General features: G+C 35.7%; 1 protein-coding gene across 4 annotated transcripts in view; it reads right to left on the bottom strand.

Moving 5' to 3' along the window:
• The window catches only part of GRM7 (glutamate metabotropic receptor 7), an 878,927-nt gene that overhangs the window by 602,810 nt on the left and 253,040 nt on the right, over window positions 1-23,077 (bottom strand). For all 4 annotated transcript variants that reach the window (XM_032289679.1, XM_032289680.1, XM_032289681.1 and 1 more), the window contains exon 2: window positions 10,464-10,680. In XM_032289679.1, the coding sequence (XP_032145570.1) occupies window positions 10,464-10,680 (217 nt within the window). The remainder of the gene's footprint in view (window positions 1-10,463; window positions 10,681-23,077) is intronic.

Genomic DNA, 23,077 nt, shown 5'->3' with positions numbered 1-23,077 from the left:
GGTCTCAAAGAGGCTGCATTTATACATATCAGGTTGTTCAAAATACAAAACAATATAGGAAGCAGTTGAAGTCCAATAAATAGATATTTTGCAAGCAACCATTTATTAATTTAATGTTTCTTGGAGTATCGACTTGTTTTTCAGAACTCTCCATGTGACTAATTCCAATGCCCATTTTTGTGCCTCTGTTTTAATGAATACTGCATTTTGTGTGTGTGGCCACAATTCAAGCTCATTCCTTTTTACCTGTCTATTCCAGGGGTGGGGGTGGAACAGTGGGGAAACTTTGGTAAGGACAACCAAAAAGATAGCATGTTTTTCACACTGTGACTACCCCGTTTTTGGTTACAACACTGAAATTACATTGGGAAATACATTTTCCCTATTTTGTATGACCTTGGAGAGACTCAAAATCAGTGTGTCCTATTTTTTCACAACCCAAACATAGGCAAGTGCCATGAGTCACTAGTTCACTTTTTCTCATGAGATATTGAAATTTGATATGAATGGTCCTCCACCATGATATGAATGGAGGACATATTGAATATGGTAGGGTTTAGCAATGACACTAATCATTTAGGTAACTTGCTACTCTGACATGTTTAGCTACCCTAGAGCTGGCTATCCTTGAAACTTTTTCTTGGTACTTTCCTCCCATACTATAAACTAATGAATATCCTTCCAATATACATATAAAATTTTTCTACTGAAATTTCTCTCTCTTGCTGACACCTATCAAAACCTATGAGATACAGAAGTAGGAATCTCTTTCAAGGAACATTTTTGTGAAGACTAGGAAGAAAAAGCTTCACCTTGAAGGCTGAATGTAGGTTTGTTAAATAGGGAAGACTAAATGTTTTGCTCCTAAAGTTTACTGATTATACTATTATTACAAAAGTGTGGCTACTCCCCAATGTAAGCTGTCACAGAACAATAATGCTCTTTCCTCTCAGCGTATTAATCAGGAAATTCCATTGCTCAATAAAATTCTCCATATTTAAACCTCTACCCCTCTATGTAAACATGAGCTATGTTTCTTTACGCTGCATCTATAACCACCCTGCCAGAATCCAATCACCTTTTTCTCCTTAGCACAGGCATCCTGTGGCAGCCATTTCTAAATAGGCAAGCAAAGGAAGAGTTCACTTCACCTTCAGCTCCTTTCGAATCCCCTAGAATTTATCAAGTGCAACAATGGCAGGCAGAAGAAATGAGAAGGAATTGCTGAGATATGATTTTTCACTGCCTATTTTCTCATGCAGCAAAAATGCTCTGTCACCATGTATTTCTAGCCGACAGCAACAATGACAATCCACAGCCTGGGAGAAACCCATCCTTTGTAATTAGGAAGATACACATCTGAGAATTGTCTGACCCAAGAAAGACTAGTTTTCCCAATTAATATGTGATGACTTTCCAACCCAGAGAAAGAATATGCTAGCTCCCAGTGAGTTATTGAGGCATTAGAGCCAGAACCCGATGTTCTTTGTTCAAAAGCCAAAAAATTTTTTGGAATGATTATCACATTGATTGGAAAAAAATTTTTTATCCTATTAATTCAAAAGTCACACAATTTTTCAAAGCAATAGTATTTCTCTTATAATATTCAAGTATTCAAATAATATCAAGCAACTTTATTTTGGACTTTTAACATGGTTCTCTCTTCATTGCATGTCATCTACAAAACTCTTTAGGATAGCTTTGTCTGGTTAACATCTACTTACCTTTGGGACTTAGTTAAGATCTACCTTCTTTCAGAGTCTTCTTTGTAGTATGCCCTAACCAGGCTGTGTTCATTGCTCTAATTCTATATTTCTACTCTTTGAAGACAGAGGGTTTTTTTTGTCCTATTGTTGTTACTAATATAATTATTATTTGTCAATATTATACTGAAATAATACCTACCAAAAAGAAGGTATTCAAAATACATATTGCATAAATGCAAGTCCTACCATCAGATTTCCTATCCCATTTTTCCCTCCTATAAAATTAATCAGAGCAGATCAATGATCATTTCAGAAAATTCAATTTAGAAAAACTTTCAACAGCTTTACTGTACTCACATAGCTTCAAAGACATCAACACTTGTATCACTAACATATTATTTTTAAATTCAACACGCATTTATTGAACCTAGTCTGTGTTAGGCACTGCTTTGGGTATCAAGTGTTGAATGTCAAATGCAACATACAGGATAGCCTCAAGAATTTTACTCTCTAATGGGAGAGGGTAACTAGGCAGATGATTACAATGAAATGCAACAAAGTCCGCGAAGCAATTTAAATAGGGTATTATGGAATTCATAAAGAGACACCCCTGGTTATATTAATGAACACTGAAGGCAAACAACAGAAGTCAATTCTGTCTAGATTAAGTGGAAAAATAATTTAAATTATGAGGGATAATAAACATATTCCCTCAGAAGGCCAGGGAAACAAAATCAGAAAATAAGCAGAAACAAAGGGGGCTCAGTTGCCAGAATCGAAGCCAAAATAAATAAATAAATAAAATCCACAGAACCCACCTGACTGGGCACTGCTATAATTTCTCCTAGAAGAGAGGCTGGAGACTGTTGTACTGCAGCCATCAGACTCTGGATACCACATCTATCCGTGACAAATGGAACTTACTGCTACTGTTGTTACTGTCAATGAAATGGGTTTTCCATCACCCCAGTCTTTTTGTGTCCCTAGATCTTATTTCATTCATGATAGATATGTCTGATTAGCTAAGACTGAATTAACAACTAGCTTCAAGGGAAGCAAGGAACATGAATATCTGGCTTGGTTTTTTTTTTTTGTTTGTTTGTTTGTTTGTTTTTTGTTTTTGTGGTTTTTTTTTTTTTTTAGCTCTACAGTAATGCAAAAGCTTTTCTTTCATCCAAATTTACACTGTCATTGATTCTGTGTTAATTTATTAATTGGAATAGATGTAAAAATGTTGTGCTTTTAAAAAGATGAATGTGTACATCACAATACAAAAGAGGACCATGAATTTCAAAAAGAGAAAGACTGTGCAAGAGATAGCTTTCTGTAAGGTGTCATGTTTTGAAAAAATAAAGTTAGCTGGTAGTCCAGAAAGAAAGCAGAGCCTCTGCAAAGGCAAAGGATATCCACAAACACACCGAAGATCGAGTACAGTAGGGTAAGGAGTGCATGTATGGGGGCTAAAGGTGAATATGAAAAAAGGATAAATATGGGAATGAGACTGGAGATTAAAGCAGATGCCAAGTCATGAAGGACCTCATGTTTCACGCTAAACATCTTTTTCTTGATCCTCTGGAAGGGGAAACAAGGAACAGAGACTGAAATGACTTCATTTGTGTTTGAGAAAGATTATCTAAAAAGCTGAACGGATACTATGTTGGAGGGATTATTCTGGAAGAATGGGTGACAGCTATAAATCAAGGTGAATAAAGTGGATCTCAGAGGTCCTTCTCATGATGGGAGGAGGGGACATACTCAAGAGGTGCTAACAAGCAAAGCATAAGTTAACAGCTAAAATGTTATGCTAACCACTGAGGATCCCAAAACAAATAAAATGCAAAGTCTTTCTTAAAGAACTTACAGTTAATTTTATTTTTTAAAATTGTTAATTATACTTTAAGATCTGGGGTACATGTGCAGATCATGCAGGTTTGTTACATAGGTATACACATGCCATGGTGATGGTTTGCTGCATCCATCACCCCCTCAGCTACATTAGGTATTTCTCCTAATGCTATCACTCCCCAAACCCCCACCCCCTGCTATCCCTCCCCTAGTCCCCTATTCTGCACGCCCTAGCGTATGATGTTTCCCTCTCTGTGTTCATGTGCTCTCATCGTTCAAGACTCACTTATGAGTGAGAACATGCAGTGCTTGGTTTTCTGTTCTTGTGTTAGATTGCTGACAATAATGGTTTCCAGCTTCATCCATGTCCCTTCAAAGGACATGAACTCATTCTTTTCTATGGCTGCATAGTATTCCATGTATATAATGTGCCATATTTTCTTTATCCAGTCTATCGCTTATTGGCATTTGGGTTGGTTCCAAGTCTTTGCTATTGTGAATAGTGCTTCAATAAACATATGTGTGCATGTGTCTTTATAATATAATGATTTATAATCCTTTGGATATACAACCAGTAATGGGATTGCTGGGTCAAATGGTATTTCCAGTTCTAAATCCTTGAGGAATCTCCACACTGTCTTCCACAATGGTTGAACTAATTTACACTCTCACCAACAGTAAAAGCATTCCTGTTTCTCCACATCCTCTCCATCATCTGTTGTCTCCTGATTTTTTATCGATTGCCATTCTAATTGGCATGAGATGGTATCTCAATGTGGCTTTGATTTGCATTTCTCTAATGACAAGTGATGATGAGCTTTTTTTCAGGTTTGTTGACTGTATAAATGTCTTCTTTTGAAAAGTATCTGTTCATATTTTAAATATAACTAAAGATAAATGACATTATAAGAATGTAATTTTGTGTCTTAAAATTGAATTATCAAATGTTTAATATCTACATTTAAGCTGGAACCATCAAAAACCTCATTAGGAAAACAATCCACCTAGTTTTTAAAATGTGTCAGTTTTCCATAATCACCATGACCTAGAAAGGAAAAGAAAACAGAATGCTTGAATTCAATATAGTTGGTGGTGTTAGGAATTACAGCCTGGTTGCACCATGGTGCTGTCAGTTTTATATAGGAATGTTGAGAGGAAATAATGGTGTAGATTCAGAGTGAAAGCAACTGTGATAAACCACAGAAAATAGACCTGGGATATAATATTTTATGGCCTTCTAGCAAAATTACACATTGTAAGGTCTTTCTCTACATGTTTCCTTTGTTCCTTAAGAGCAAAGGGGAAAAATACAATTCTTCCTACCATTAAGAAATAAGCATTGAATGCCTTCTATGTACTAATAATTATCTTAGATAATAGAAACACAGGACAATGTCCTTGCTCTCCTGAAGCTTACAGTAAGTTGCATAGACTGGCGAAGGGCAATGCACACAACAAGATAGAAGACTGCAACTGTGAAGGAGAGCATAGAGTGCTCCAAAATTCCATAGTAGGCAAAATCCCATAGTAAGCAAATCCATCTAGCTCTGTTTTTTTTTTTTTTTTTTTTTTTAGATGGAGTCTTGCTCTGTTGCTCAGGCTGGATGGAGTGCAGTGGCACAATCTTGGCTCACTGCAGCCTCCGCTTCCTGGGTTTAAGCTGTTCTCCTGCCTCAGCCTCCCCAGTAGCTGGAATTACAGGCATGTGCCACTATGCCTGGCTAAGTTTTTTGTATTTTTAGTAGCGCTTGAGGTCTAAAAACTGAAGGCTAAATAATAGTTAATAACAGTTAATCAAATCTTCCTCTAAGTATTCTAGGAAAGAATATTCTAGATTATGATGAAATATTCATTAAAAACAAATTCTAGAGTTTATCTGAATAATAATAACTACTTTATAAGAACAATTGAAATACAACTATGTTAAGTGATCACCGTGAAACACCAAAAGGATAATTCTTGTTAAGCTTTGAGAAGTCGACATGTATGATGGTAGCATAGCAGTAACAAATGTTATTATTTGTGCTGTATTGTGAAGCAGTGTCTATGAGATTTTCCTGAGTAAAAGTCATATATGTAGTCCTTAGTCTTATAGAGCTTGAATCAGATTTGGTTAAAAGGATCTGGAACTTATTAATGCCACATGCTATCACAGAGATTTACCTTGACCCTCACTTAAAGAAGTTTTTAATGTCTAATTTAGGTCATTTATGTCTACCTGAATTTTAAAGCACATTGAGAGTGGATTTTCTCTCACTCCCTGCAATATTAAGAAATAAATTGTCTTTGTTGCTATTGCATGTGCATTCATTCAAATAAATAGGGCAATTTATGCAAATATAACTATTTTACAAGCTCTCATCATCTGAGAAAATCATGTTACAGTTCTCTTTGAAAGTTCAACTAGGAACAGCATCCATGCATATTTAAATCTGCCAGGACTATACTTGAAAGAATAATTATTGAGGTTTTCTTTGACAGCTTAGAGAGAATGTGCCTAGACTTCCATGTTTTAAACCAATTACATGGCCTCTGTTAAAGGATGCCTTCTTTTCTCTGACATCATTGTCTTGATTTGTTCTATCAGAAAATAATGAAGAGGCACTCATCCGTGCACTGTGACTGTGTACGTGGTGGAGACGCTTTAGGCTCTGGTGTAAAAGTAGCCTCTCCCTCAGGATTTAAGTCTAAAATAAATTTTGAAGCTAAAGCATTCTAAAAGGGTGAGGAGGAAAAGAATCACAATCTTCAAAGTCAAGCTGTTCAGAAAGAATGCAGATAAATCCTTCCAAGCTACCAGTGGGACACAGAAACAACGTCATTGAGTCTATGCACCCTTTCTCTCTTTTTTTCTCTCTCTCTCTCTCTCACTCTTGCTCTCTGTCTCTCTCTCTCACACACACATATATACATACACATATTCTACAAACATAGGACAATACAAATAGCTCACTTCCTTTTCTTCTTATCCATCTTACATGGTAGGAGCATGTTAATAAGAATAACCACAGCTTAAAAATAACCCTCTAATTACAACTCAAGGCGGATAACATCTATTACTCAAGTTACTTTCAAAGTTTTCAGATTCAACCAACTCTACTTATATATAGGGACCCAGTGTGATGCACTGTAATCAGATATTATTTGGTATTAAATGCTTCCTCATGCATCATTTTATATATTCCACCAAACTGGTGAAGCAGAAATCATTAATTTCATTCTTTCTGTGAGGAAGTTCAGGCTTGAAAAGTTAAATCATGTGTCAAAATTGTTAAAATAGAAAATGCTGGAGTCCATTATTCAAATCCAATTTTTCTGACACCATAACCGGTATGCTTACTTACGTTTGTGCCACGTCACCTCACCTACCCATACACAGTGGGTTTGTAACTTTTTTGAGGGTTTTTTGAGACTGCAGGTAAAGAAAAAGTGAACATTTAAAATTACCCTGGAGAATTCCCTAACCATGTATACTGCCCAGAAATTCCAATAGATAAGTTTTTCTTTTATTTTCATGTTCAATTTTTTCTTCAATTGAATATCAGAGGAAGGAGATGGATTATTTTTAGAGGTCAAGGGATGTGTGTCTTTAAATACCAGAATCAGCTTTGCAGCAGCAAGATACAGGCATCATAAGAGGCCCACAGAAATGAAACTCACTGAATGTAGTTCATGTTTTCTCTAGGCCATGCCAAAACTGAGCAGACTTACTCCACACCATTTAAACTAATTTCCTCTCCTTCTTTCCTCTAAAAGAAGGGATGTTTGCTAAGCATATATGTTAATGCATCTAAATCACTTGCACATGTGATATAGTTCTGATGAATCTTATAAGTATGTACCAAATACCATAATACATATAATACTTATTAAACTTATTATCAAACATATCAAATGCTATAATATGTACAAAAGAGTACTTATTAAATGCTTATTATAAATACATACCAAATACCATAATACTTATTATTAATACCTTGAAAAGGTATTAATCTTAAAGGCATCACTTAAATGTTCACTGTTTCGTTGCATTTCTGCAGCACCAGCTGGCTTTTTAGCTACTCCCATCCTCAAGGGGAAAGGCTCTAGGATGGGAAGATTACATTCAAAGTGGCTGCCACTGATAGAATTCTTATTTTTTAGTTGGCGTAGGATTAGCCAAAAATATAAGCTGGAGAGGTCAGATCATATAACAGCTTTTCCTTTTTGCAGAGTCATTATATGTAATAGCAAACTCAGATATTAATGTCTTAAGTTTCTACCAAATGACACCAGGAATAAATAACCATATGAAAGTCACCATTGACCAGTCTATAGAATATAGTTTTTTATACAGACCCAGAGCAAACATTTTTCTTCATCCCAAGGCAAGGAAAGCTGTACTTTACAGAATCATCAACTCGATTTTTACCTCATGAACACTGTAAATCTTGTAACAGAATGAGCACTGTTTTGCCTTCGCTTCATCCAGTTAAAAGACATGGATGAACCTGGAAACCATCATTCTCAGCAAACTGACACAGGAACAGAGAATCAAGCACTGCATGTTCTCACTCATAGGCAGGTGTTGAACCATGAGAACACATGGACACAGGGAGGGGAGCATCACACACGGAGGTCTGTGGGGGCAGACTAGCGGAGAGACAGTGGGGGGTGGGGAGTTGGGGAGGGATAACATGGGGAGAAATGCCAGATATAGGTGATGGGGATGGAGGTTGCAAACCACATTGCCATGTATGTACCTATGCAACAATCCTGCATGTTCTTTACATGTACCCCAGAACGTAAAATGCAATAAAATATATATAAAAAATAAAATAAAGACATAAAAGTTTAGTGTAAAATTTGAGGATCACTTTTAACAATTATATAGTGCAAAATGGCATCTGTCCTTTATATCTAAGCTTTGCCTTATTATTTTACCCATATTTTCATCATATTTTATCTATTTTATTCTATCCTGATATTTTAGATATTTTTCAAAGTCAGCCTCCAGCCTTAGTTTGATCAACATAGGATTCAGAAAAACAAAGAAAGAAATAAAAACATAGTCATCAAAAATGATTAGATACCTCTTTGGGGATTTATGAAGTCAACCGTTAATGGGTCCTATAAATCACAGAATGCCACGAGGCCAGAGTTAAGACTTCTTTCCTAATCAGAAAGTTTCTGAGTTACTGCATAAATTTTTCCCTTAAGAATGTAGCACCTGGGGCCATAGTAGAAAATGAGACAGACATGGTCTTCTATAGTCATGATGATTATATAGAAAAAAACCAACCAACAAATAAAAAATTATACTAACCTGTGATAAGTGCTATGGGAGAAGACACTAGAAATGTAAGACCAAATCAACAAAACAAAAGAAATTTTTGTGAGTGCTGCATTTGAACCTAGAATTGCTGGTCAGGACAAGACTTGACAATTATTAGAAGCTATCTAGTCAGCTGTGTTAAGTCAGAAGGAAGAGTATGAGAATATCACAGATCTCTTGTGAAGTTCTGAAATTACAGCTAATGATGCACTGAATTGAAAACATGGGATTGGCCAGGCACAGTGGCTCACTCCTGTAATCCCAGCACTTTGGGAGGCCAAGGCAGGTGGATCATGAGGTCAAGAAATGGAGACCATCCTGGCCAACATGGTGAAACCTCATCTCTACTAAAAATACAAAAATGAGACAAAATTCTCACACTTAGAAACTCTGAAAAATGAGACAAAACTCTCATTTTTCCTCGCCTTCTTTTCTGCAGTTCCAGCTACTCAGGAGGCTGAGGAAGGAGAATCGCTTGAACCCGGGAGGTACAGGTTGCAGTGAGCCAAGATCACAACACTGTACTCCAGCCTGAGTGACAGAGGAAGACTCTGTCACGCGCACAACAAAACATGGAATTTATAAAATAGCCGTAGCTCCTTTCTTTTAGCATCATCCATGTCTGGAAGCATTATATACGTCTGAGAATATCTGTAGTCTGACAGTCAAATACTTGAAGCTACATTTTCAGAATTTATGACATCTTTCCTTATAACATGGAACTCTCTTTCTATTGCTTTGCTTGTTTGTTTGCTTTCACGGTCAGTAAACTGTACTGGTAAATAACAATTTAAATTGCATGAAATGCTTACAAACACTGAGCACGCAATTTTAACATAAGAACTGTATGGGAATATCTAAGCATGCATATTTGTATGTATTTACCATATCTAATACATCCATATGGGGAAACCTGAATAGCTATTGTCAGTTTCTAAGTGTGAGAATTTTGTCTCCTTTTTAAAAATCTGCCCAGTGGAAGGCAGCTGGCCAAATATTTGAACCCATTACTTCCAATCTGAGCTAAATAAACAGACATAAGAGAATCTTCTCCAAGTGCTGCTAAAGAGAACTGTCTCAAAATAATCTGAAGTTTGAAAGACTGTTTGTCTAAATACATTCTACTGCCTGGACAATTTATTTACTTTTGTTTTGGCCAAGTCATTCAGAGGAATTCCAGGTCTTCTTCGAATCAAAGCGGCACTGTGATTGCATTCACATAATTCTAAATGATTCCCTCCATTTTGGAAAGAGGCAGAGAGAAAAGTTTCCATGGGGGAAGCACATCCAGCCACATTTTCCCATGTTTTCATACACAGGCTAGAATCCACCCTATCACCAATTTTGCAGAAGTAAGATGTTAACTTTAGTATGTAATTTCTTCATTTATTCTATTAGTACTCAAGGGATCTCAGTTTCTCAATTTCGAAATCTCTTAAAAAAAAAACCCAATTCTTACAAATGAAGACATTACAGGTGTACTTCACAGGACTCTGGGAATGTGAATCTGTACTGCTTATTCAATAAAGCCTGAAGAGAACTCTACAAGCCACAGACATGTGAAGAGAGCCAACTTGATCAGAACAATCTCATCCTACCTGCCTCTTTGGAAATCTGCGTGAAGGACTCCACACCTTTCTCTCCATAACTTCCTTCGGATGCGAGAGTAGACACATAATTCCAGCCAAGGGCCTTTACAATGTCTACCATGGCCTGGGCTTGGAAGGAATCGGGCGGCACCACGCGAGAGAAGAAGTCATAGCGCCGGTCATCACTTAGCTCGGGTGCCGTTGATGCGTAACTAATCTGGGGGATCTGCAAAGACAAGAAAGAACCATGTGAGAGTGCACCATCACAATGTGAAAGACTCATTTATACTTACAGCAATTTATTCAAAATAAAGGGCTTGAGCTGCAAAGGGGATATATGTTTTGCCAAACACCACTATGTAACTTTAGACCACCTAAATGCAACCATCTGCTTCTTCTTTACTGTTATCATACTTTAAGTTCTGGGGTACATGTGCAGATCATGCAGGTTTGTTACTTAGCTATACCCATGGCATGGTAGTTTGCTGCATCCATCTCCTCATCATCTACATTAGGTATTTCTCCTAATACTATCCATCCCCAACTTCCCCACCCTCTGCTCTCTCCCCTCTAGCATCCTTGGCCCCCAACAGGCCCCAATGTATGATGTTCCCCTCCCTGTGTCCATGTGTTCTCATTGTTCAACACCCACTTATGAGTGAGAACATGTGGTATTTGGTTTTCTGGCTTTGTGTCAGTTTGCTGAGAATGATGATTTCCAGTTTCATCCATGTCCCTGCAAAGGACATGAACTCATCCTTTTTATGGCTGCATAGTACTTCATGGTGTATACATGCCACATTTTCTTTATGTAGTCTATCATTAATGGGCCTTTGGGTTGGTTTCAAGTCTTTGCTATTGTAAACATTACCACAATAAACATACGTATGCATGTTTCTTTATACATTAATGTTTTATGATCCTTTGGGCATATACCCAATAATGGGATTGCTGGGTCAAATGGTATTTCTAGTTCTAGATTCTTGAGGAATCGCCAGACTGTCTTCCGCAATGGCTGAACTAATTTACACTCCCACCAACAGTGTAAAAGTGTTCCTATTTTTCCACATCCTCTCTAGTATCTGTTGTCTACTGATTTTTTAATGATCGTCATTCTAACTTGCATGAGATGGTATTTTGTTGCGGTTTTGATTTACATTTCTCTAATGACCAGTGATGAGCTTTTTTCCATGCGTTTGTTGGCTGCATAACTACCTTCTTTTGAAAAGTGTCTGTTCATATCCTTTGCCCACTTTTTGATGGGGTTGATTTTTCTTATAAATTTGTTTAAGTTATTTGTAGATTCTGGTTATTAGCCCTTTGTCAGATGCATAGATTATAAAAATTTTTTCCCATTCTGTTGGCAACCATCTACTTCTTAGCAGCACAAAATTATTGACTTTCATGTCTTGCCTTTTTATTTCCTACTCTTCGGAATAAGGGAAGGAGGTTCAGATGGGAATTCCAAAATTCCAAGGTCAGGGTCATGGTTATTTAGAAGAAAAAGTTTTATGAGCATTATACCAAATATCATGAATCATGCTTACCTACTTATAAACCAATGAAAATAAAAATACAGTCACCTGACTGGAGTGTATATAAAGATTGGTTTAGTTGGCACAGCTTGTGAATACTGGGTGGATATCATTAGCTATCTAACATCAATTGATTGCTGATGGTCTCCAAGGAAATATCTAAGTAAGTCACAAGGATTTTCTAATTTATTCCTCTTAAGAACATTTTAAAGTAGATCAGTAACATTCTTTGCCCCAGAAAAGGGAAATTCCCCACCCCCAAGCATTCACTCTAGTGGTCTTTGCACTCTGACTGCCTTTCCTCAAAACTTTCCAGATTGCCTTGGATACTGGGGGAGAACTGGCGGTACTGTCTTGAGTGGAGTCTGCAAGGGTCTCTGATTCCCATATTTTCCCTTCAGGGCACCTTCTCACCTGGACCCCACATGGCATTTCCCAAATGTCCTGAACAACTCTAGAAATTTTGCCTCTACGGATCATCTTAGGACTGCACAGGCTCCTTGAAAAATCAAATTACCTCCCTTAGCCTCTGTAGTATTTATTTCTTAGGATCATTGGAAGTTGGGCTATGTGAGTAGTCCTAACACATCTACTTTGCTAAATCAAATTACACATATGGAAAGAGCTGCAAAAAAAAAAAAAAAATGTCTGCCTGGGGTCTTAAGCAGCCTAAGGCTAGCCCCAAAGTACTCAACAGATGAGAAATCTGGCTTGGCCCCTAACTTCGGGACTCCTATGCTAGTTACCTCTTCAAAGCACTGCAACATTTACCCACTTCTGGGTCTTAATCTACCAAGCAATAAACAATGAGTGGTACAATTAATTTTCATGTAAGAATGATCAACTCTGACAAAATTCTGCTTACAGACTCTCCCAGGACTTACCCCTGCTTTATCACAAAAGGTTTCTTGGCTGTCGAAAGGCCAGTTGATCTTTTTTCAGACCAAGAACAAAAGTGCAGTGGAGGTCAAATATGGTAAAACCACGCTCAAGTTGATTCTTCAAGCCCTGAAAATCCTACTCACTATTAACCTATTTATCTTTCCTTTGTAGTTTGCCTAAAGTGTACCCATTTGCCATTTTTTAAAGTTAGTTTCCACCTCTTTAAAGATCATTGCTCCACCAACATTTCTAGGTCGGCATTAGAGTTAAGTCCTGCGGCCCTGAAATCAGAGGATCCACCATTTTCCATGAAGCCTGTCCATGATGCAGTTCTGCTCTATGACCATTGGAGGGCAGGCTTTCTGCCCCTAACTTGATTCAAATCCAGTGTGAGAAAGCCTGCATGTCTCCTGGTGTGTGTTTTTACCTGAGCAACTTCTCAATTATAGTGAGGTTTAGAGCGCGTAAAATAGGATTTGGTATTGAGAAGATGTGAGATCAGAGTTTGACATTTCTGTTTGCTAGTGTTTAATTTGGTGAACTATTTTACTTCAATGAGTGGTTACATCATTAATAACAAGTTGTTCTGAGAAACAGGAAAAATGAATGCGCATTGCTTTGCTTGATGCCTGGAACAGAGTGGGTGCTTAATTCAAGTGAATAATAATCATCAAGAATGGCATGATTTTCTTTCCTAAAGTTATCCATCCCCCACATTTGACTTCCAAGTTCTCTGCTGCACATTATCACAAACATTCTCCACCTTGACTTATGGCAATAAAATGTTTTTACATATTCCTATCACTACTTCTTTCAAAGTAATACGTATTGTTTATCCAACTCTTTATTTTGTGCCAGCCATGTTCTAAAAGTTTTACATGCATTGCCTTATCTAATTGTCAGCAAATACTGTGAACCGTACTATACAATACCACATTAGACTATATTACAGTATTATTAACTCATTTTACAAGGGAGGATATTGAGGCTTGGAAGAAAAATATTACCTTGCCTCAGGTCATAAAGCTATAAAACACAACTATGATGCTTTGCTGAATTATTCCTAAAATATTTAAAAAATAAGCATTAAAAAGGAAGGCCAGTAGATTAATGAAATCCAGGCTGACTCTGTCCACATCGCTGACTACATAGCCACTAAAAGTTATTTTACTGGTCACTCTTAGACTGCTGTTCAAAGACCTTATATAAACGCCTCAGTAAAGCTTACAAATATCTTAATAGCATGAGTTACCTATGTGTCGATTGTAGTTTGGAGGTTATAAGTTTTAGGTAACAAAAATATCAACTGAATAAAGGCTTTGGAGAGAAAAATAGAGAGAGGAAGGAAAAGAGGGAGAAAGACAGAGAGGATTTCCCTCACAAGAAATAAAAAGAAGCCAAGCATGTCAATATATTTCCATCAATTTGAACTTGTGGAAATGTAAAAGCTTCATGCTGTTGCACAGATGCCTTTCCTGCCAAAATCCCTCTGTATCTTTGAAAGAGTGCTAATAAAGATACATTCAGCCCTCTACTTAAATTTGCATTTATGTAGCTACTGTAAAACATCAGAATTGTGAAGTGCCCAATGCAATGCATTTTCTGCACTGTGCCCCAAATTTTAGTAATGAAAATCCTGGGGAAACAGATTTCTTTCCTCATTCCTGAGCACTCTTTGAAAATGGATACTATCTGTGGTCTCTCCCTTCGAGGGTAAATAAGGAATATCTCCTCACTTAATACCGATATTTCTCTTTAGGATCATGTGTATACCCTCTATCAGTGGTACTTATTTAGACACTATGAATATAATGATGCAAGCATAAGGATTGAAAGACAAAATGGAATTGATTCCACTATAAAAATATGGCTTTATAAGGCCATCCCTTGTAGCAATAGAGATGAAGGACTGGAACAATTTATGTAACCTATGAAATATGATGTTACTTATTTTCCTAGCTATTATGCATCATGTTTAGCTATTTGTTTTCAAGTTAACATTAAAGCCTACATAGTAAATATTTTGAGTGTTAGTACTGGTGCCTACAACTGATCAAATGATAATTAGTCATCTTTAGCAATTAACTTCCATATTCACTCTGATATAAAGATATACTTTCTCTTTCTACTATTGGAACTTTTCTCTCTGGCCAGTCTTCTTTGGAAATGGAGGCTTCATCTTTTGATAAAGACAATTTAGCACAATAACACTCTAGCTATTTAAAAAGAGATAGTCCATCTTTTCTTAGGCCTTTTGTCTTGAACTTAGAAAGCTAAAATACTTTTAATCTTTATCACACGACCACATTGTCATTTTATTATTATTTTCTCTTCATAAAAATTTGCCTATTGCACACGAATGATTTTGTTAATAATGTGCATCAAATAGGACTACAAAACATCTATAACCTATTCTATTTAGAATAAGTTTGTGCTTTTTAATAAAAATTAACATATGTTATTTATTAAAAAATGAAGAGAAGCACAAGAAAGCAGGTTAATTGTAATACCTGGATCACTGTCAACATTTTATTTTTTTTATTGCCTTTGTGTGTATATTTGGTTATGCACACATATTGATATGGTTAGGCTTTGTGTCCTCACCCAAATTTCATCTTCAGTTATAACCTGGATAATCTCTGCAATTTCCACCTGTCCACAGACCAGGTGGAGGTAATCGGATCATGAGGACAATTTCCCTCATGCTCTTCTCATGATAGTGATTGAGTTCTCACAAGATCTGATAGTTTTATAAGCGACTTTTCCCCCTTTGATTGGCACTTCTTCCTGCTGCCTTGTGAAGAAAGTGCCTTGCTTCCCCTTTACCTTCCACCATGATTGTAAGTTTCCTGAGGCCTCCCCAGCCATGCTGAACTGAGTCAATTAAACCCCTTTCCTTTATAAATTACCCAGTCTAAGGCAGTTCTTTATAGCAGTGTGAAAACAGACTAATACACATATATAATTATTATGAGCTTACAAATATTAATTATTAAAATATGGATATTAGTCTCCTGTTCCCTTCCTTCCATCCTCCTTTCTTTTTTCTCTTTCTCTTTCTGGTTGCATAATATTCTGCTGTATGAATATTTAACCTAACCTAAACCTAACATTCATTGTTAAATTTAAAACTTTTTCAAGTTTTCAGTCATTATAAGTCAAAAGAAAATCCTCAGAGCTAATGTAAGTCTTTATACATACCCATGAGTATTTCCTTGGAATTATATTTGAGTCCCTCCACCTGAAAGTGACAGAATCATTTGAGGTTTACATTTAAATCTTTCTCTGTATAAAATTACTTTGGGCTACTAAATACAGAAAAATAATAATCTAAACGTTTTTCCTTCCAAATGGTTAGCCACTTGATTTAGTATCATTTATAAATAATTACATATTTAATGAAAGAAAAATATATCTTTTGCTCGATATTAAATTTTTAAACATCCTTAGGTCTTTAAGATGTGTCTTCTACTATTTCTTTTCTTTTTTTTTTTTTTTTTTGTCAAGTCTTGGGACAATGTTTTACTATTTTAGCTGTTATGAGCTTAGAGTATTTCTTTTTTGCTTTTCCAAATGCTTTTGCAAATATTGCCTTTCTTCTTATGTATGGTCACTGTTATGTCTCAGCAGTTCGCCAGTCATTTGAGAGATATTTTCTTAAATGTTTAGAACCAAAAATAAGATGAAAAATACTTAGTGGCATCTGCAGTCTTTGCAGATTATTTTTGAGCTGTAGCATTCAATGATTAGCCAAACCATCTACAGCCCTGTTTTAACCCTTACCATCCTGCTTCTGTAGGGCCCAAAGATTGGCAAGAGATAGAAGCATTGAATTATCCTGTATCTTTCTGAACACTTATGCAGAGCATGCACATGGCTCTCTGGATTCCCTGATATATTCAGAAGTCCTTTAATGAAAGTCTTTATTTCTCCATGAATCTTGATCCTCGGCATCTTCATTCCTGGGTTTTTTGTCTGTCTGCTGCTTCTCCCATTCTCCACCCCTTTCTCCAGGTGGCTGTCCATTGTATAATGCCCTTATGTGCTTTTGACAAATTCTGTCCAGGAGGCCTCCAGTCATGACAGAATTCAAAGTGGGGTAAAACAAAGGGAAGCCTCTAAGCCAGCATTTCAAAGAACTGTGAAAAAGGTTAAAATGTACAACCACAGTTTATTGGTAACAAGGTCTATGTTGATCTTTCTGGCACTAGCAACTAAACCACCAGGAGCATGGCCACCACCAAGCTAGGGTATAGGGGGTGGTAGGTGGATAAGTAAAAATGCTATACAATTTCTTAAGATATTTAGCAGTCTCCTCTTTATTAAGGACTCCCCTGGTTGTTGTAAGGTTTTGTTTTTTACTTTCAGTTCTGGGGTACATGTGCAGCTCATGCAGGATTACATAGCTATACACACGACATGGTGGTTTGCTGCATCCATTCCCCCATCATCTACATTAGGTATTTCTCCTAATGTTATCCCTCTCCAATCCCCCCACCCCCTGCTATCCCTCCCCAATTCCCCAACCCCTGTTATCCCTCCCCTAGTCCCACCACCCCTAGCAGGCTCTGGTGTGTGATGTTCCTCTCATTGTATCCATGTGTTCTCATTGTTCAATACCCACTTAGGAGAGAGAACATGTGGTGTTGGTTTTCTGTTCTTGTGTCAGTTTGCTGAGAATGATGGTTTCCAGCTTCATCCATGTCCCTGCAAAGGACATGAATTCATCCTTTTTTATGGCTGCATAGTATTCCATGGTGTATATGTGCCACATTTTCTTTATCCAGTCTATCATTGATGGGCATTTGGGTTGGTTCTAAGTCTTTGCTATTGTAAGCAGTGCCACAATGAACTTATGTGTGCATGGATCTTTATAATTGAATGATTTATAATCCTTTGGGTATATACCCAGTAATGGGGTTGCTGGGTCAAATGGTATTTCTAGTTCTAGATCCTCGAGGAATCACCAGACTGTCTTCTACAATGGCTGAACTAATTTACACTCCCACCAACGTGTAAAAGCATTCCCATTTCTCCACATCCTCTCTAGCATCTGTTTTCTCCAGATTTTTTAATGATCACCACTCTAACTGCCATGAGATGGTATCTCAATGTGGTTTTGATTTGCATTTCTCTAATGGCCAGTGATGATGAGCCTTTTTTCAAGTGTTTGTTGGCTGCATAAATGTCTTCTTTTGAAAAGTGTCTGTTCATGTCCTTTGCCCACTTTTTGATAGGGTCGTTCTTTTCTTGTAAATTTGTTTAAGTTCTTTGTAGATTCTGGATATTAGCCCTTTGTCAGATAGGTAGATTGCAAATTTTTTTTTTTCCATTCTGTTGGTTGCCTGTTCACTCTAAGGATAGTTTCTTTTGCTGTGCAGAAGCTCTTAAGTTTAATTAGGTCCCATTTGCCTACTTTGGCTTTTGTTGTATTTCTTTTAGTGTTTTAGTCAAGGACTTCACGAACTTAGAGTATTTCGAGGCCATCTTAGTTGCAACATACTCCCTCTTCAGAGCCGTCCTTTTAAAAATGATCATGGATAATCACATTTTTAATTTTCCTCATAAGCCTTAGGATAATTGTTTTTAGGTTCACAATAAAGTTCCATTAGGATTTGATGAGAATATACTACTGCTATAAATAAATTTGGGTAAAATTTATATATTTTCAACATTTTATCTTCCCCCATGGGAAATTATCTATTTTTAACTATTTGGTTGTTCATTCTTGCTCTTCCAAAAATCTTATCATTGTCTCCATGTAAACCTTGCACATTCCTTTTTAAATTTATTTCTAAATAATTGCTATTTTCATTGCATTTTGTATGAGATAAAATATTCATTTTGTAATCTATTTATTACTGCCATATAGGAATCCATTAATTTTTATAGATTTTCTGTGTCTTCTACCCTTGTAATAATTCTTATTAGTTGCAATAGCTTTCAGTTGATTTTCTTGGGATTTCCATGTAAGCAAGTTATAATGATTCAGTTAGTTTTCTAATCATATCAGCTAGAGTTTCCAGAAAAACAAGAGTGTTAATGGGAATAATCCCTTTTTCTTTTTCTATTTTTAAACAGTGAGGATTTGAAAACCAACTAGTATTATTCTAATTTCTTAACTTGAAGAAATATATAGTCAAATTAAGAATTAAGCTTATCTTTTAAAAAGTTTTATTTTGTCAATATAAAATCTTAGCTAGAACTCTTAGAACATTTATTTGGATTTAGAAAGACACTTTTAGAATTGAAAGAAAACTCCTAGATCATAAGGCCCAAAGTCTCCCCCTCCCATATAAGTTTCAGTTCAAAAATACTGTGGAGACCCTTACACAATCTCTGTGTCACCATCTATAGCCACATTTCTTGAAAGCAGTTTTTAAAATATTTTCTATTGATACAGGATGCTCTTATTCTTACTTGAGACATAGAACTGTAATTCCTCAGGATATCTAGGTAAAGCTAAGCTATTCTATGAACAATAGCAAAATAACAATACTATAAATTATCGTTTACTGTCTTCCCATGTATGAAACATCATGCTAAGAGCTGTAATGCATTATTTTATTTTAATCTTCACAACAGCACATTAACATATTTTCTATTTTTCTGATTTTACAAAGAACCTATGACACAGAGAGATCAAGAACCACTTTGAAGGTTACATATAAGTAAGTGACAGATCTGGAATTCACTTTAAGCACATCTGTAAATTGTTTACTCATAAGCCCTGTGCTACAATTCCTCTTTAAGAGAACATCATTCTGATTAGAAGGGCTTACTATTTGTTTTATTTCCCCTTCCTTTATAACATGTTCTTCTACCTGCATTGTGTGATATTAGTTAAGCATTTCTCTCTCCTTCTATGACTTGGAAAAGTCAACCACTTCATTTTCTTTCTGACTTACTACCTACCTTTAGTCTTACAACTTCTCATTCTCTCTCATGAGAAAGATAATGAAACACCCAAAAACTTTTTTCACCTATTTAAGAGGGACCTTCTCTCCATATCATCACTAATGCTTGTTTTATTTTGTAGTTTTGATAATAGCCATCATAACAGGTATGGAACGATAACACATTGTGGTTTTGATTTGCATTTCTTTGGTTATTAATGATGTTAAACATGTACCTGATGGCCATTTATATGTCTCCTTTGAAGAGATGTGTATTTGGGTCCTTTCCCCATTTTTTAATTGGGTTGTTTTTCTGCTTTTGATTTGTGTGAGTTCTTTATATATTTTGGATATTATCTTCTAATCAGATATTGTTTCCAAATATTTTATTTAGGAGGTGTTTCCTTACGTCATTGTTTTCTTTGCTAAGCAGAAACTTTTTAGTTTATGTAGCTTCATTTATTTATTTTTGCTTTTGTAGCCTGAGCTTTTGGTGTGATGTCCAAAACAAATCATTGCCAAGGCCAATATCAATGACCTTTTTCTTTTCTGCTGACTCATCACCTATGAAAGTATCTTTACACCCAGCTATGTCGGCACATCACTCTAAACTATACATGGATCTAGAGTTCTGTTTGGGGAAGAAAATGTATTTATTTTTTTGAAGATACTTTATTATAATGTAGTCAATTTTTTTTAGAGTAAAGATCTATGCATGAATTCACTCTCTTGTGTCTGCAATACATTTCCCAACATCTAAGCTGCCTCCTCTACAGAAATCAAATTTTCCTCTATGCATTTTTTAAATCAGTACTTTTTAGAATGCTATCGGCCTTTTGGCTTCTACAGCACTACTTAACTTTAATCACTAATTAAAACTAAGTTTTTCATTTTTACATTGATACTTCAGATTCATTTACAAATCTGAAAGCCATGAGTTGCTGTGTTATGCTAGATGTTGTGATTACTCTAATGTCACAGAGCCAACTATTTCCAGCATCCTTGAGGAGTTCATACAGTAAAAAGAAAATATGACAAAACACCCAAATTTGTGTGGTGTTCTTCCTTTCTCTCTTCACCAATTAAGAAAATCAAATATCTGTAACACTTAATCCCTTTAGAGATGAAAAATAATAGCATATATATTTATAAATACATATATATATATATATATATATACACACACACATAATTAGTAACATAAAAAACTACGAAAATATAGTAAAGGTGGAATGTTGGTCACACTTAACAGTCGTAGTTAAGTCTCTTTAACATGCCTACACTTGTCATTGTGTGGCTTTAGTATCTTTTTGGGTCTTAACAAGCAGGTAAGTCTAAATGTGTTTGAATCACAGACTATGTCTTAGGAATCTATTCTGCACTTCCCTTGATTTCTTTCCCTGAATTTAATACATGTCTCCATTGCTTTCATACATGAAGGCTTACCATTTAGATATATGGTAACATATATTTGCAGTTTACTAATAAATGTAGTGCATATCTAAACTAATTTTCCCTTTGCTGATTTAAAGAAATTGTGAAAAAAACCCTCAACTTTATACCAGTATTTTTCAATCTTTAGTCATTTGAAAATGTGCCTCATATTTTTTCCAACATGCTATACCACTTTATATATTCATACTATCGAATCCATTATTAACATTTTCAACTTCTCTTCTTTGCTTAAAGTACAAAGAACTGTCTTTTTATGTCCACCAGTATGCCTATAAAGTGATTACATATTTATTTTAATGTGATAGAGGAATATGTAACTATTAGTATTATCCATGGAATCTTTGATATATAAAAACATTTCCTTCTGATCAACTATATCTGTATTTTATTTTATAGCTTCTTGGCTTTTAATGATAATCTTGTTGATTGTGTATGTTATCACCTATAGTTTATAACTATATATTTACATAACTGGTTTTTAGATTAAAAATTTTAATGCATCTGTGTCTAGGATCTATTTTTTAGATATTATAGACTAGGACTTCAATTTTGTGCCTTGTTTCTGAATGGATAGCCAAGTGGATAGCCAGTGTTTTAAGAACAAAAAGTATTTACTTGCATGTCATTATCACTTATATGCATTTTATATAAAATTATATGTATACAAACACAGGAATTTTAAAAATTAAAGCACTACATAAGTTTTATCTCATGCTCTTGGATGTCTTATGAAATTCACTATTAATGTATAAAATATTTACATTTCCTTTCCTTAAAGAAACTCAGTCTTCTCTGATGTGTTATCTTCAAGTTACTATGTTATCTCTCAGTTTGAATGAACTGACAATAATTTGACTTATTAGATAAAATGGCATGTATTTGTTTCTCCAGGAATGAAGGGTAGACATCAGGTGGATTTTTCTCATCCTGAATGGCCACTGCTCCCAATACTGGGCCACCAACACCTGCATGTCTATACTCCTCTATGCTTTTTCTGCCTTTCAGGTGAGATACAGTACTAATTTCACTTCTCTATGTGGGCCTTCAAAGAGTTGTAAAAGCATCCCTCTTCTCTAAGTTTTTTTCTCAACTCAAATCTCCTCCATTTCTCCAGTTATTTCTATCAAGACACTAGTCAGGTGACATCGATGGCAAGATACAAAACTCATTTCAAGTTATCAAGGTTTGAGAGGAATTCTCATGCCTCAAAACTGTCATATAAATTTTATGTTGAAGTCAACTTTCCTGGCCATTGTTAAAAGCCAACAGGGAATAAAAACAGCAATAAAAATCATCATCTTTCAAGTCATCAGGTGTAATGTTTCCCAAATTCATATTTTACTCTCAAGATAGAAAAAAAATGTTCAATTCTCTGTTTCTAATTTTACCTTTAAAATGTTTATGCAGATTTATGTTTCTTAGAATTCTTGTAAGTCTAAGAGAAACAATGCTAGGGAAAAAACAATTTTAAGAGTAAGTTAAATTGGACACCTAAATAACTCATATCATATACACCTTATATATACTTTTGAGACATAAACATTCATATCTCATCATTAAAATTTATTGTGGTCGTTGAATTACTTTGGTGGACTGAAAGAATGATTAAAGTTAAATTATATCCAATAAGCAACACCCAGTAATCACTAAAAGGCGCTGAGACCCTGCCCTAACCTCTACAATGTTTGTCCTAGAAAGCACAGTGAATTTATAGGAAGGTCAGTTGATGGGTTCTTCTGGAACATGGTAGTTTTCTTTGGTAACCAGTGCCACAGTTCTAATTAAGCAATTATCTATATCATTATCTATTTATTGTTCTTTCCATTCCCTGAGAGTATTTACCTTTATGGAAGAC

This window comes from Sapajus apella, unplaced genomic scaffold (assembly GCF_009761245.1).
Source record: "Sapajus apella isolate SASKATOON/1434 unplaced genomic scaffold, GSC_monkey_1.0 scaffold23, whole genome shotgun sequence".
Classification (NCBI taxonomy): domain Eukaryota; kingdom Metazoa; phylum Chordata; class Mammalia; order Primates; family Cebidae; genus Sapajus; species Sapajus apella.
Note: the sequence above shows the minus strand (reverse complement) of the source record. Positions and strands in the feature narration are given on the sequence as shown.